The following is a 15,263-nucleotide window of genomic DNA, read 5'->3' as shown; positions in this document are numbered from 1 at the left end:
TGCTCCTCCAAATGAGCCCGGAGATGCTCCCTCGGCCAGCGACTGTGCTTTTGCGGGGCCGCCGAGCGTTCGAGCCCTTTGCGGCCGACGCGTTTGCCTGCGCCGGCCAGCGACGCCCGCTGGCCCTTCCATCCCGCGGCCCCCAATTGCCCCGGCCATGCCTGCATACGTAAAAAGCGCCCGCGAGTCGTCACATCTCGACGTCCTGCCGACCGGGTCATAATTGTAATTACCACCCATTGATGGCCTCAGCCACCATCCTTTGCGGCAGCGCCAGGACTATATAAAGGTGCGCTCGTTGGCGTCGGCTCGCCCCATCCCCTCCACCGCTGACACCCTACGCTCACCCAATCACACCCTAATCCCCTCCACACACCCTACCTACCCACTAATCTCCCGCACCACACCATGTTCGCCTCATTCAAGTCCCTCCTCGTCCTCGGTGCCCTCGCCGCCTCTGCCCTCGCGCAGAACATTGCGATCGGCGCCCCCGTCGCCCTCGACTCCGTCCCTGCCGGGACCAACCTCACCGTGCAAGTCAACCGTCCCGTACGTCTTCCATTCCTCCCTCCTGTTTCCCTCCCGCTGACACTTCCCCTGTGTCTTCGCTGTAGGACTCCCTGACGGGCTCGACCGAGGTTGGCATCGCCATCGCCCTCAAGTCGTGCGCGGGCTACACCAACGGCTGCGCGGACATCGACGTCACCCAGGCGCTCGGCGACGTCCTCTACGTAGGCGGGTACGACCCCGAGTTCCGTGCCGGCGGCTGGTACCCGTACCAGAACTTCACCGTGCAGGTGCCCGCGGGCTTCTCCACCGGCCAGGCCATCCTCAGCGTGACGCAGCTCTCGCTCGTTGGGGTGAGTGTCCTTTTCCCTGTCCCCGCGCACTCCCACCTTCATCTCCGGTGGCTGTGCATCGACGATCCCGCATCATCGAACCCTGAGCTGACGCGTGTTGATCGCAGGCTGGCCCGTTCCCCTACACGCAGACGGTCAACTCGACCGTGAGCATCGTGAACGCCACCACTTCCGCTCAATGAGCGCACGTGCCCGTCTGCTGTCCGCGTCTGCACGCATAATGTCGCCCAAAACACAACCCGCTCACGGACAGGACTTGACTTTTTTTACTTTTCTTGGATTAACCCGTCGAACCCTACTACCCCTACTACTACGAACGAACATTGGACTCGCTGAACTCGGACTCCGCTGTCTCGCTGTTTAGCTCTCCGGCTGACTACGATACCTTTTCCCGCACCTAATACCCTACACAGGACGCCCGTCCCTTAATGACACCTTACGAGTAGTCATGTCGCTCCGCGCTCTTCACGTGTTGCGTCATCGCCGTGCTTTACGGTAAATCCTCCGAAATGCAATGCCAGCAATAGTTACTTGGTCATGCGTTTCTCTCCGAGTGCCGTGCGGAGGGGCTATCGTGTGTACCGCCCGTTCATGGTGCCAATATACGACTGTATAAGACCAGCAAATTGGGGGGAAAGTTTTGAAACATGAACAACCTTCAGCACTGCATTGTGGGGTACGGCTCATCATGCATCATGCATCAGGAGGTGCGTTAGTGCCCGGGGCCCGTCCGTCCCTCGCGCCGCTGGCCAGCGTCTGGCCGAGTGAGCAAACTTCCCCGCGTCGAGGGTCCGAGCTCTTGATCCGCGTCCAAGGTTTTGCACCGTCACGGCGTCGCTGTCCTCCCTCCTGCGCACACACTGCCATTTCTCTCGTACACTCATGCTCCGGCGTCCCCCCTGTCTCGCACTCATCCTCCTCGTGTCACTGAATAGCATGTCATCATGCTCAGAATCGCGTTGTGTGTGCTAGCTGCCCGTGGCTGAACCGCGCAGCACGGTCCCGCCCACCCGGGCGGCTCTCCTTGCACCGCGTCCCGCTCTGGCTAACGCCAGACGTCCGCCCAGCCACTTGGCCTATGGCGGCTAGCACATACACACCGCCGCGCTCCTCCTAACCGCGACGACGAGGACAGACCATGCATAGCGCAAATGCAGGACCGAACGGGGCCACCAAGCTGGGGGGGAAAGGTTATGAAACACGCGTCATCTTTAGCACTAGTACTGAGTACTGCATTGTAGGGTACGGCTTCTTCTGGAACCAGGTCAAATATCCACCGGCGTAAACTGCGGTTAATCCACCCACGGGCGTCTGCTTGACGCCATTAGCGTATCTGTGCAATGCCGAGGGCGGATGTGGACGTGGACGCGGGTCCGATTTGGGGACGCGGCCTGACTTGATCGCGATTGGCAACAGCCCGCGCGAGGCTCCGGCCGTCTCAGGCGCGTTTGAATTCCCTGCCGAATGCACCCAAATAGACGGGGTAAGACCGCGACGGCGCGCGGCTGAGTGTCCGGCGACGACGCGCCATATACTGGGGGCTTACCCCGCCGGCGCGCTCGCATTCCAGGGTGCGGTCGCGGATAGAGTATGCTGGACGAGTCGGGGAGGGGCCGTGGGAGCATCAGCGCTCAGCATCAGAGGCCGCGAAGGTGCGCACGTCAGGTCACCGGACCCCGTAACCCGTTAGCCTGCCGCTGGCCAATCGGACGCCGCGCCAACTCAGGCACACCCGTCGGCGGGCTGGGAAGTGGCCGGTGACCCTGTCCGTTGGGCACAGCTTGTTCGCTGCAGCCGATGCGCTAGGACGCGGTGAATCTCGCTTGCAACCTTGATGAACGTCGACCTGTTTTACGTAGGCGCGAAATACAGGGTGTCCTGTCTTGACCTACATGGGTCGCCTGGACTGGGGTACTTGTCAGTAATGGTCGATGAATGTCCGGATTCACCCGCTTGCGACTGTTGATGCAAGCACTTTGACGTGTTCATCTCCACAAATGATATGGAATACCACCCGTCTGGCTAGCGTCAGATGGCGGTGCCACGACAGCGTCGAGATAGGTTGCACCGCAGTAAACGATCACGGCCTTTCACAACATCCAACATAAACCTACGAGACGGCACCTCGCACCCGTCCTCCAGGCTCTCCGATGTCGTACAGTGTAGCGCGTCCGCACGCGGCCACCCGATGTTCTTGCGAGCGTGGACTCTGTGCGGCCGGTTCGCCCCAGCTCCGCATCTTACACCGCACATCTCACCCTGTCGCGTTCTCGCAAGAACCAGACCCCCGGGTGCCGTCACCCGCGTGCAGCGGCCCCGCGGCTGTGCCCGATAATTACGAACGCCCTCGACCCGTGACACGCAAAGCACGGGAGACACTATCGGCCGCGCCCTCCCCATTGGGCACCGCTCCACGTTCGAGCCGCGCGCTGTGCAGGACACAGCGGCCAGGATGCACGGACGCCGTCGCCGACACATGCCGCCCGGCCCCGGCCCGAGCTTGCTGGCGTCGAATGCGCATTTCTCGCTGCTGCACGCTGTGAGTTACCATAACCCGGGCTGCGCGTGGAAGCGTTCCGCAGAACCGGGGCCCACGGTGCATGACACGGGTACACGCGAGACGCGTCGGAGCAGCGGTGGTGGACGATCAGGAAGCGTCGAAGCGGCGGCAGCAGACTCCAGAGTGAATGCGCCTGAGAGGCGCCTAGCGAAGGGACGTCCACGAAGAGCCTCGGTCCTGAAGAGAGAAGAACGCTCGGGTCGAGCCGGAATTCCATGGTAGACCGTCCCTGTGCGAGGTTCGCGGCATATGCAGATGCCCCGCCCACGAACCGAAGTCCCACAGGGAATTGGAAGTGAGGCAGGCGCGCACTTGGTGGGCGTTCCCGACTTTGGCTTCGCTAGCGCACGGACACACTCCGCCCAGCCGGGCATTCTATGGATAGTCTGAGTGGCTCTATACAACATTACCGCCGCATGCTCGCTTGGTCCAGTCAGTACTTACGTACGGGATAAGATTGTGTGCCGTCACGTCAGTGCAGAAAAACCGGCGCTGCCATCGACCTGGAATGGAGGAAGCGTCGACCGAATCTCGTAAACCACATACCACGCGCTTGATCCAGCGTCTTGACACTGTCCGGCGAAGAGAAGGGCGAGGCCTGCGTCAGCCGTCGCTGTCCGACGCGCGGATGTGGGCATGGTGAGCTTAAACGGTGGCCGATCAAACGGGCACATGCGCCTGCACGTCATGCGCGAGAGGAAGCTCCGCAGGAGCGCGACGCACCTCTGCGCCACGAGCGCCACGTACGCGAGCACTGCGCTGGTGCCGGAGTGACTCACACAGGAAGCAAATGTGCACGTCGCGAGGCGCACATTGGCCGCTTCAAGAGCGACGGCACACACGACGCACTGGGAATGAGGCTGCCACCGGTGCTTCGTCATGACTGATCGGGAATGCGAACGTTAAAGCCCAGCGGGGCTGTGGGCTTCTAGTCTCGAGATGACTCGATCTGCGAACCCACGTTTCTTCGACTTGGCCGTGACGAATGCCCAGCACGTTGCTCAGCAGCACTACGACATGGGTCGCATGATCCGTACAACGTGCAGAGTTCGGTCCATTTATGGCTCCCACGCGCCGACGCAAAGCACGCCGGGCATAACTGCCGGGGAAGGGAGAGTACGGATATGCGCGGGACATCCGATGCAGCTAGAGTTAAACCTGCGCCTGAAATAAACCAGTGTCTAGGCTGCAGAGGCATGTACGGTCGGACTCCGCATCCACACGGATGCTCGCCTTCCGGAATATGGAATAGGAAGGCAGCCGAGGATGGCTCATTTGACTTAGGGTAAGCCATGAGGGTGCATGGCGTTCTAACGAAGGCATGATAGCGTGTCTGCGGAAGGTATGTATTGGGATAGCGCCAATGTCGTTAACGTGTACAGACGACATATAGTTCATGAACGACACACCTGCTGTTGGGTGTTCCAGTAGCAACACGCAGGCAGCAAGTCCGACAGCCGTAGTATTCCAACTCGGGCGGTTGTACCCAAGAATTGAGAGCCAAATGTCAAAATGGAGACATTATCTCTCAGAGTTCGATGGGGGAGGTTGACATTCGTGCCGCTGAGCATCTAGTACGACGTCGTGATGGAGTGAGGTGGAACGTACTGATTTCGTTGTGTGTACTCGGCCTGCGACGGTTGTGCCCCAAGCGGCCAGTCCTCATGAGTTCACGTATACCCGCGACGTTTGAATCATTCTCTCGGCGCCATGGAGTAGGAGTAGGATATTGCATGCTGTCCGATGGTCTGTGTAGTCGGGAGTTAGCATGGCGCCGAACTGTGTCCGGAATGTCATCAAGTGTGGTAATTGGTGTGTAGGCCAGTTGATATATTGATGTTACCCAGAGATAATCATAGTGTATGCTGTAGCAGAAACAACAAAATAGCGAGCTGAAAATAATGCACGGATGCTAGACGGTGACCAGATGACAGGGATGTATGTTATCGCGTCTGGAATAGGGCGTGAAATGTGTACTGGTTAAGAAGCAGACCACATAGACCCGGCGAGCGAGATGGTACCATTGCTGCCAATGGACAGTAATGTAAAGGACTAGTGTAAGGAGCGAGGAAGCACCTGTTGTTATCCAATCGTCGTATCTATCGATACGTCGCCTTCCTTATCTATTGAGACATCGTGCACATATGGATTATGCATATGGCGCGATAGGCGTGATGATACAGTGATCTTCTGCCACAAGTGCGGTCAGCTAACGACTTATCGGCAGTACGCATGCTTACATACAATTCTTCCATGGCTCACTCCAGCCCTTCGTGCATGCGCCGCCGTTTCGCTTCCTCCTTGTTCCGGTCTATGCTGCGCTGGACCTCCTTGTCCCAGTCTGTGCCCAGCCACACCACAGCATACTCGCCAAATGCGATGATGAAAAGGGCGACATCCTGCCCTGCATATGTCACGTGTTACTTCAGCAGCCGCCCCCAAACCGCATTGCAGAGCACATACCAAGCCACAGGCCCTTTAGTCCCATATGGGTGCGCGGGTGGAAGGCGACAGTGATGCCCAAGGGTAGTGCTAGGATGTAGTACGCTACAAGGTTGAATATTGCGCCGAGGTGTTGCCGTCCTATGACGCGCGGTATGATGAGGCATGTTAGTAGGGTAGCACGTCCGTGATCGAATGCAAATTACACACCCTGACCACGAAGAACCCCGCCGCACGAGCCGGCGAGCGCGTCCGCGATCTGCACGAGGGAAAGCGTCAGTAGGGACCCTGAAACGGACGTCCGGCGGCTCGGGTCCGATGACGCAGACATTCACCTGGAAGGAAGCGACGAAAGGCATGACCTTGCTCACGAGGTCCACAACCGCTTCGTCGTCGCTGAAGAGGTAGCCGAATACCTAGGAGACGTTTGGCAGATGAAGGCCGAGAAATGGGTAAAGGCGGGGAAATCACGCACATTCTTGGTGAGCAGCATCACAGTCATGACGACCGTACCGACCATCACACTTAGGAGGGCAGAGACATGACTTGCTTGTTTTGCGGCACGGGGCGCTCGGGCGCCGATTAAGTTGCCAACCCGCGTAGACGCAGCGACACCTATGACATATCAAACGTAAGTCACTCCGCCAGTACGTGATCAATGCCGCTCACTGATTCCAAATGGGATTGTGTTAAGAACTGGTGATAGATTCCGTCACACTATGACACACAACCAGAGGTGAAATTGACGGACTTTGATCGGTTGTCATTATGACCGATTGAGCCGCGAGAGGGAGGGACCCCAAACGGCCAGCCGCTAGTGCGACAATCTCGAAGGCAGCCCTAGGGGGGACACGAGTACGAGGGATCAGAGAGGATCGGACGTACGTCAAAATGTCAAACAGACGCACCATTCAGTCCCCACCATGAGGATTCCGGGAATGGCTAACTTGAGGAAGTCGAGGCAGCTGCGCGTGTCGAGCACGGTCGCAAGATGGAAATCCGTCCATGTTCCGTTACGGTGATGCACCGGGGAGAGATAGGTGAGTAGAACGAGAAGCAGGAAGCAGAGCCAGTAAGTAATCGAGATGGCGACAGGCGATCCGAGCAAGCCGAGGGGCGTGTAGTGCACGCAGAATATGTTCAGCGCCAAGTTGACCGGGGCTACCATCAGGAGGACACAGGTTGACGCGCGCATAATCCCTGACATCATCCCGTGAGCGCGCGCGCAATCAGGATCGCGACAGGTGCAAGATACCTTGGCACTGCAGATATTTCTTTACGCTCTCGAAGCCGATGTATCCTGGGGCACCTACAATCAAGATGCGCAAGAATGATTGTACATCATGACTGAGCCGCTGTTCTTGACCAAGCGCAAGAAGCACAGGCTCAATGAAGGCCCAAAGGATTGCAACGGGGATGAAGAGCAGCCAGAGCAAAACTAGACACCGCTGGAGGTGAACAGAGACAGCAAGACGATCGCCACCGGTGAAGGCCTGAGATCCGAGAGTATCGAGGGCAGTAGTCCCGCCGAGGGCAACGCACCAGCCTTGTGCAATAGTCAGTGTGAATTCGAGGTGAGCTTCTGCCCAGCGTCCTGCCGCTGACATACCTACCTACCATGGCCAGCATCAGCGCGAATGCAGCCGCCGATAGCTCATCGGGGCCGAGTCGGCCAGCGACGAGGACAGAGACGGCTTGTATTGAGTTCTGGAGGACATATGAGAGGATGACTGGGTTATGAAAAGGGTGAACAGACGGAGAACAAGAGGAAGTTAATGTACTAACCAGGGACGGAGTCGACGAGGAGAGATGAGACGAGTGCGCCAAGGCCGTGGGAGATAAGAGCCTGATCAGGCAGGTCGGTTACAGAGGCATCGGGAGATTCGTCCGCCACGGTCACAGAGTGGTTCGAAGACGACGAGGACGACGGCGAGCGAGCGTTGGAGCGGGCGTCGCCCAGCAGCGGCTGTGTCTCGCTGGCACTGAGATGGCTAGCCTTAGAGCCCATCTTTGGAGCGGAGAGATATGCGTGGTCAGCTCCTGGCGCCGCTCTTTTCTACTTGGCCCGGTGCGTCAGACTCGTGTCTGTTAGTTTCGTCTATTTACTGACGGAGCCACTGCCCGCATACATGTTCGTCCAGATCGGTATCCGATAGGTATTTGTGTCGGAACAGCGCTCAGTGCCTGGAAATCTGCCGTAAGTCTTGGTCCCTGGAATTCTCTTAGAAGAGCCGACTGTATACTCTGGCGAATGCAATGCACCTGGCCCTTCTTTCATCAATTTTCCGCATTGGTGATAAGACCTCGAGTGCCCTTCCATACGCGTCCGAAGGGATATACGTAAACGCTTCCCTTTGCATGTTTGTTTTCCCAATCTATTGACGATAGCGCCTCACATGCAATGGTGTCACTGGTCATGGGGCAAAACATGCGTTATCTCCAGCGTCCTCCTGAGTCAGTAACTCAGCCTCGTTGCCTCTCGACCTGCCGGGTTTAAAGCTGATCGTCTCGTCTTCTCAGTACTCCATTCTGCGCCCAGCAGTGTCCAGTAATTTTGCGTCTCCGCGATGAAGTCATTCACCTCTCTCGTGACTCTTTCCCTATTCACTCTCGTCGCTATTGCGCACGACGGACATGACCATGATACTCAGATGCCGCTCGACTACGTCAAATTCCCCTACGAGGCCGTGTATCCCGGCGACAATGAAGGTGTGACCGCTCACGCTCATGTTCTTCTCCGTCTCTCATGGCGTCAACACCCTCACAGTGACCGCTGATTCTATCTTTTCTGGGATCGCTACGTTTGCCAAGCTGCCGTGGGTTCAGTGTCTCGGCAAGGACAAAACGGTCCCATTCGATGTCGCCTTCATCGGAGCGCCGTTCGTATGTACTTATCTTCTTACGGTTGTGACGCATGTTTGATCACTCCGCAGGATACGGGTACTTCCTATCGCCCGGGTGCTCGGTTCGGTCCTGCGGGCATTCGCGCCGGATCTCGTCGTCTTACGCTCTATGGAGGTTACAACGTGCCGCTCGAAGTTAATCCCTTCCTATCGGGCCTCAAGATCGTCGACTGCGGTGACATTCCAGTCACGCCTTACGACAACAAGTACGCCATCAAGCAGATTGAAGTCGGACACAAGGAACTACTTCATCGCCCAACCTTCTCTCCACTTGGCAACGACTCTGCGACGGGGCTTCCCCTGCAGCCGCTTTCGATCGATGGCAAGAACCATCCTCGCATTATTACGCTCGGGGGTGACCACACCATCGTTCTCCCGCTGCTTCGCTCTATCTACAGTGCTTACGGCGCAATCTCGGTGATTCACTTTGACAGCCACCTCGATACCTGGAAGCCACAGGTGTTCGGCGGCGCTCCCTCAGACCAAGCAGCGATCAATCACGGGACCTACTTCTATTGGGCCAGCCAGGAAGGCCTTATCAGGAACGGCTCATCCATTGCAAGTATCTCTTTCTTGCCCGCTGCCCACTGTGTGATATCCCTTTGAATTGTGGGAACTCCTTGATCCTAGTTTGAGGCTTCTGATTTTAGCATGGTGCCATCCGCACCACGTTATCTGGACCGGCAGACTACGCCAACGACGATGCATCTGGCTTTCAGCGAATCGAAGCCCGCGAAATTGACACAATAGGTATGTGACCCATCCCCCTGGTGCCGACGGGAGCGTTCGTAACATCCGGCCCTGCAGGAACCGTAGGCATTATAAAGAAGATCCGCGACACCGTGGGCGACAAGCCCGTCTACCTGTCCATCGATGTGCGTTCTCATCCAACCCGATCCCGGATCGGAGAGCTGACCGTCGGCGCAGATTGACTCCATCGATCCCGCGTTTGCCCCTGCGACGGGCACGCCCGAAACCGGCGGATGGTCGACCCGCGAGTTGCGAACGATTCTGCGCGGTCTGGACGGTTTGCACATCGTCTCCGCCGATATTGTCGAGGTGGCCCCTGCTTACGACACGAACGCCGAGCTGACCACCATGGCTGCCGCCGATGTGGGTGATCCGCTGCAGCGATACGCGTGGCGCCCAACGATACTGATCGCGGCACAGGTGTTGTATGAAGTTCTGAGCGTCATGGCGAAGACGCCGTTAGGTAAGGCCTCGGCCTAGGCAGCGCGCGGTACAGGAGTGATACTCCCCTTGGCTCCATGGTGCTTTGACAATCATGTACAAACTTAGTCCGAGATGATGCGATTATGTCTTCGAGCAACATGTGATACCTGATTGGGTTCATTATAACGCCAACTCTTTGCTAAGCAGCGCGTTCGTCGCGCTCGATAAAACCTCACAATTAATGTTATTCGATGGCTACACAAAGACGACCTACGCAGCTAAGTGTTTACTCGTATGGTTTCGGATTGCAAATATTACAGGAGCGCCCAATCGGCGGGCTAACTAAAATTGTGTACGAGGATTACCCGACGGACGGATATAATTCCCATAAATGACAAAGCTTGTGGCCAAGACAATACGCTGATCTTCTCTACGTGGCTGGGCGCCTCGCCCATCAGCTCGGTGTGCTTCTTGAACTTTGTTCTTACTCGATTTCCTTTTATGCTCCTGCCATGTGCGGCCCCATCTCGACATCTTGGCATGGTGTCATTATCCTTCGAACAGTTACTTACATCTCCTTTCAGAGGACGTGAATGAATGCACATGCAACGAGAACGAATACGAATTCTGATGCATTCTTCTTGCTCCCACGTTTGCTAGCTGCCTCGAGGCCGATAGCACGAAGCGAGCAGAGCTCTGAAGATCAATGTGCCCACTACAGACGAACTGTAACCGAGTAAGGTTGGCTTCTGAATTTGGTCATACATCTCTGGGGCAGGTGGCTTGCGTGATAATAGCTCAGGAACGAAGGTACTGTGATATAGACAGCTCCATGTGATCTAAATTTCTCTTGTCGAGAAATGCATGTGCGGTACGTACTGCTGTTCCCACTGGGCGTCACGCATGTCGACTGATACTCATGATGAGCTGCCTCGAGGCGTACAAAATCCTCGCACCTATACGCAACGAACTTCTTCTTGCTCACCCTTACCAAAGCCATGGAAGGTTCTAATCAGTCAATTGACCGGTCTATGTAAGTGCGTTCTCATGAATGCTGATCCATTCACCAGCACCACTCCCGCGTGATCTTGATGCCCTCCATCAGTTCCCCGGCAGGCCTGAATCGGAGAGAACATAATCTCGTATGTCTCGCTTTCAAATAGTTCACCTGTAGAACGTGTTTAACATGCGTTTTTCCATTGTTTCCGCGAAGATTGACTCCAACATTTAGTGTGCTTGTACGGCATTGTATGGTCACACGCACGACGCCCCAGACTCGTGGCCAACTCTTTCCCCCCTACTCGCCTCGGGTGCTTGTCTGGGCCGGTCGCGAGAAGTCAAATGACTGCGGTATTGGGCGGCAGGCACTCATCGCTCAATCACTCTGTGTTCCTGCGCTCCCACGCCGGCATGCAGGAATCTCTATGTCAATCGCATAGCCCACTGGAGCAAGCAGTAAGTTTCCATACAGGACGAGTTATCAGATAGCACATTCACCGTTGACCACACACGTGTCGCGAGCGAAATCGGATCCGCCGCCACCCTCTTTCTGCGGGTTTTCCTTCTACTGGATGACTGTTCCAGCATGCGCTGATAAGTGCACTCTGTGCAGGAGATCTGGCCAGCCTCATGGCGGATAGGCGCACTGTGAGTGCAGGGGTATTCTCACACGACAAACATGTTTAACCGCCCTCTTCAGCAGTACATCAGTCACACGGTGTGTGTCTCACCTACTTTCGACTTTCATGTATATTAACAAAGGCAGCACCAAACTATCTACAGGCTGCCGACGCTCTGCTGGGCCGTCAATATCAAAGAGTATAAGTACTTCGCCTTGGTTCCGATTAATAGGGAAGTTGAACAGGCAACTGATTATAAAGCGTGTGGCCCATCTTTCGGCTACAGGAGCCTAAGCTTAAACTTGACTAGAACCGTTCTATGTCCGTAGTATCAGCCCCACCAAGCCTCCGCGGACACCGGCTGTTACAAATGCGTGATATCGATTGGTATGCGATCAATTGAGGGCCTGCCGTCAGTGTGGTCTACGGACACCTCGGGCACGTCGACGTTGCGGCGGGGTGATTACTTTTATGGCAGCACCCTTGTTTCTTCGGTCTGTGCTCGCTAATCACACGACAGTCCATCACACGAATTTCTGTGCCAATTTGGGCGACATCGTCTCATTCCTATTGTCTCGAGCCTAAATTATCCTAACCGAGGCCTCATTCTATTTTCTAACCGCATGTCGAGACTCAGGGAACCTATTCTCACCGCCTCATTAGTACGCTGACATTACCGGGTGCGTTCCTCATTCATGTGCTTGTAACAGCGCAATACAATTTCACACATTAGAAACCACTACCTCTGGTTTGTCATAGCCATTTATTTCTCACACAGAGGTTCCTCACACAGGTTCCGTTCGGTTAACTCTATAGACTGTCACATCTTATTGGTGAGTCCCTCCCGGTAGTCTTCCGCGTTTGTGACCCCGTTGTAGCTGAGGGTAAGCTCCGAGGCGCGCGTGGAGCCGTGCGAGCAGTGTCGGTCAAACATTCTGCTTTAGGATGACGCATGACCAGCCCGCGTTACATTCGAGAGCTAAGTGTCCACTGGGAGGCCATCAATAAATCGCCTCTATGATAGACCTGCCTCCCTTAGTGTAATTAGTTGACTTAATCGAGGGGACTAGTATAACTAACGATATATTATGACAAACTCAAGGATGCATTCCACTTTATCTTTCCTTAGCGTTGCTTGAATAAGGCATTCAAAAAGACTAAGACCATCTAAGGCAGAATGTTGGTTTCCTAATAACTGATGACAACCGGAGATCGAACTGTCTCCGACATGGGGAGATATCTCCAGCGTCTGGAGAGATTCCCTTGGGGCGCTTACCTCCCCAAACGGGAATCCTGTCAGGTGCAGTGTGAGGGTAATATTTACGGCTTCCGCTTTTGGGTTACAACTAAGAATTTATCTATGACCGGCACTGAGAATTCAGTAGGGCGCGGGAAAGTATGCAAAAAAGTATGAAAAGCGAGCTTCGAACCCTAATCTGAGTTAGCCTGATTTGGCAGAAACAGATTAGATAATGACAACAGACCCAAAACCGATGAAGAGATCTGGCGATGGTGGAAGAATCACATGATTGCCAAAAAGGGATTCAAACAAGCGAAATGGATAATGTCATCCGATTACGCAATCCGGTCATTTCACCTACCGCATCTGTCAAATCAAGGTTGCACACCGGTCCACACAATTAGAAAGAGCCCTCCCTCGCCATGGGTTGTTTCGAAGATCCAACCACTGACCTTGGGGCCTAAACAGAGCCTATGAAAATGCATCGAGCGAATTTTATCATGTTTCCTTAGCTAGCCTTAGCTAGCCAGCCTCAGTGAACTTTGAGCTTAATGCGCGCTCGAAATGCACTCGAAGTGGTGATTATGTCATACAAGCACCCCTGAAGGTCTGCTAGCGTACACTCGAAGCAGTAATACATTTATTCTATTTCTCAATGAATACCCAATAAAATGTCAAATCACGGTGAGGCTACACAAGAGTAACTTCGGCGGGCGTGCACTCTACTCATGACAAGATTGTGCGGCAGGCGGGACAGATCTTCGGCAGCTAGGGACCGGATCACTCACCGGGGCGGACCAAAACGAGTGCCGGGGCGGGCATCAGGGTGGTTTGGCCCGGGCAGGAAGCTTATCTGATTCGACCGATTTGCGATCCCGAATGACATTATCTACTCACGCTTCAAACAAGCGCCACCCCAGAAAATGGTGAGGTGTACGGTTGGCGGGTGGGCGCAGGTCTAACTTCGTGCCTCAGCCACTGATCGGGTATTGCCGGGGTCCTCAGAGTGACTAAGTTGTAACGTCTCGTGATGGTAATGATCTCAGTGCTCGCATATTCTTCCTGAGCAGCGAGTAACTCGTTTGTTTGTATCATATGGCGCGAACACTGCTCATAACTTGATAGCATAGGTCTCCAAGCATCTATCACTCAGTTATGGTTACATAAGCGCCCCATCTCCCATGCCGCCGAAGCCGTCAAGCAGAATTCAGCCCTTGTTTAGATTACGTAATGATCCGTCTGAGGCTCTGTCACGCTGAGATCTATCACGGGGTACCACACGAGGCAGGACCCCATATCTAGTTACCATATCTTGTCTCCAGATGCCGGAGATATCTCCCTGGATTCATCAGCGGTTGTGCATGCAAAGATTGGTCTTTCCATCCAAAAGATCAAATATGATTGGAAGTGATCGGAAGAAAGAATCAAAAAATAATCTTTCTTCTATATTAGGTATCAAAATATGAAATAGGCAGATTCATTTCTTTCAATCTCAATCCAATCTTCTACACATAAAGGCTGATTATTACACGCAGTGAACCGAACTTTAAGGGCAATACAGGGACCGAACTTAACTGAACCCAAACCGCAAGTCCACTTCGGGGTCCAAGTTGCTTATATTCGTCCATAATGCGACAAGGCCCGCTTTCTTCCCGACTACCTTCATTCATGCACTATCAGTGTTGGTGGTTTCGAACACCTGTTCTTGTTAGCCTTATACTGTCGCGCTGATACAGGATAACACTTAATTTTCAAGCGTACTTTGGGCTGTGCACTGCGGAGTCTGCGAATGCACCGAGCTGTCCACTGACGTGAAGAGCAAATTACTGATGAAGCGAGCCTGAATGGTACTTTGCCTTGCACACAGAACGAGAGCCGGATGAAAAACCGCGACACAACGAGACGATGGCTGATCAGGGTAGCGCTTGGAAGACGAGTCGTGATGTGGCGGTGCCGCTGATGTGCGGTTACTCAATTAGGCAAGGACTGCATGTTTTGACAGGGGCATGATGCGCACTGATCGAGAGGACACAGTGGTTAAGTACATTTGTTGCTACCCGGTAAATTATCATCAATCGTGCCCCTCATTTAGCGCTTGACCACAGACGCGTCAGCTCGACGCGCAATCGACGCGTACGCCATAGTTCGTCGGTTTTATACCAGTTGTTCGTGCGTGTCAAGGCAGGCACAATTTTACCAACACTGCGCACTCCTGGCCAGCTTTCTGCACATGGTGGCAATGCCGCACCTCCTGGGTACAGTGGCAGCGCATGCAACATGGCCCGCGTCGGTCGAGGAGAACGGGTGAATTTCATCATCCTAATCGTCCTGAGCTTGCTCTAACTTAGAGAAAGCGCGTGGAAACAGTCACTGTTCTGGCCAGCCTATGCTGCTGCCCTGTCCGCGGCAGCTTTGCTTCTGCAGCGTATCGAAATCTCAAGAAAACATGGAAGACTAGATGCTAAT

At 54.8% G+C, this 15,263-nt stretch overlaps 5 protein-coding genes across 5 annotated transcripts; 2 read left to right on the top strand and 3 right to left on the bottom strand.

Annotated features, from left to right (window-relative positions):
- Window positions 1-447: 447 nt before the first annotated feature.
- On the top strand, window positions 448-1,015 carry POSPLADRAFT_1113360 (hypothetical protein; the record flags this gene model as incomplete). The annotated part of the gene is made up of 3 exons (XM_024483412.1): window positions 448-549; window positions 615-860; window positions 968-1,015. Coding segments are annotated over 3 exons (396 nt in total), but the record flags the coding sequence as incomplete, so codon positions are not given.
- A 1,506-nt stretch (window positions 1,016-2,521) lies between these two features.
- Window positions 2,522-6,364, bottom strand: POSPLADRAFT_1048493 (hypothetical protein; the record flags this gene model as incomplete). Its single annotated transcript, XM_024479531.1, has 17 exons — window positions 2,522-2,603; window positions 2,971-3,182; window positions 3,204-3,390; window positions 3,415-3,649; window positions 3,693-3,795; window positions 3,865-3,923; window positions 3,967-4,033; window positions 4,200-4,303; window positions 4,365-4,430; window positions 4,654-4,753; window positions 4,830-4,991; window positions 5,414-5,519; window positions 5,683-5,824; window positions 5,884-6,003; window positions 6,073-6,121; window positions 6,162-6,278; window positions 6,338-6,364. 17 exons carry the CDS (start codon window positions 6,362-6,364, stop codon window positions 2,522-2,524), a joined length of 1,938 nt encoding a protein of 645 aa, XP_024336866.1.
- Window positions 6,365-7,091: 727 nt separating this feature from the next.
- On the bottom strand, window positions 7,092-7,870 carry POSPLADRAFT_1149046 (hypothetical protein; the record flags this gene model as incomplete). Its single annotated transcript, XM_024486255.1, has 2 exons — window positions 7,092-7,471; window positions 7,648-7,870. The coding sequence occupies 2 exons, from the start codon at window positions 7,868-7,870 to the stop codon at window positions 7,092-7,094; spliced, it is 603 nt and encodes a 200-aa protein (XP_024336865.1).
- Window positions 7,871-8,513: 643 nt separating this feature from the next.
- POSPLADRAFT_1048491 (hypothetical protein) lies at window positions 8,514-9,995 on the top strand (the record flags this gene model as incomplete). Its single annotated transcript, XM_024479530.1, has 7 exons — window positions 8,514-8,571; window positions 8,630-8,745; window positions 8,796-9,323; window positions 9,416-9,515; window positions 9,573-9,640; window positions 9,693-9,878; window positions 9,936-9,995. 7 exons carry the CDS (start codon window positions 8,514-8,516, stop codon window positions 9,993-9,995), a joined length of 1,116 nt encoding a protein of 371 aa, XP_024336864.1.
- A 2,382-nt stretch (window positions 9,996-12,377) lies between these two features.
- Window positions 12,378-13,683, bottom strand: POSPLADRAFT_1148897 (hypothetical protein; the record flags this gene model as incomplete). The annotated part of the gene is made up of 4 exons (XM_024486237.1): window positions 12,378-12,495; window positions 12,834-12,850; window positions 13,184-13,268; window positions 13,586-13,683. The coding sequence occupies 4 exons, from the start codon at window positions 13,681-13,683 to the stop codon at window positions 12,378-12,380; spliced, it is 318 nt and encodes a 105-aa protein (XP_024336863.1).
- Window positions 13,684-15,263: the final 1,580 nt, after the last annotated feature.

The sequence above is a fragment of the Postia placenta genome, assembly GCF_002117355.1.
Source record: "Postia placenta MAD-698-R-SB12 unplaced genomic scaffold POSPLAscaffold_11, whole genome shotgun sequence".
In the NCBI taxonomy this organism is placed as follows: domain Eukaryota; kingdom Fungi; phylum Basidiomycota; class Agaricomycetes; order Polyporales; family Adustoporiaceae; genus Rhodonia; species Rhodonia placenta.
Note: the sequence above shows the minus strand (reverse complement) of the source record. Positions and strands in the feature narration are given on the sequence as shown.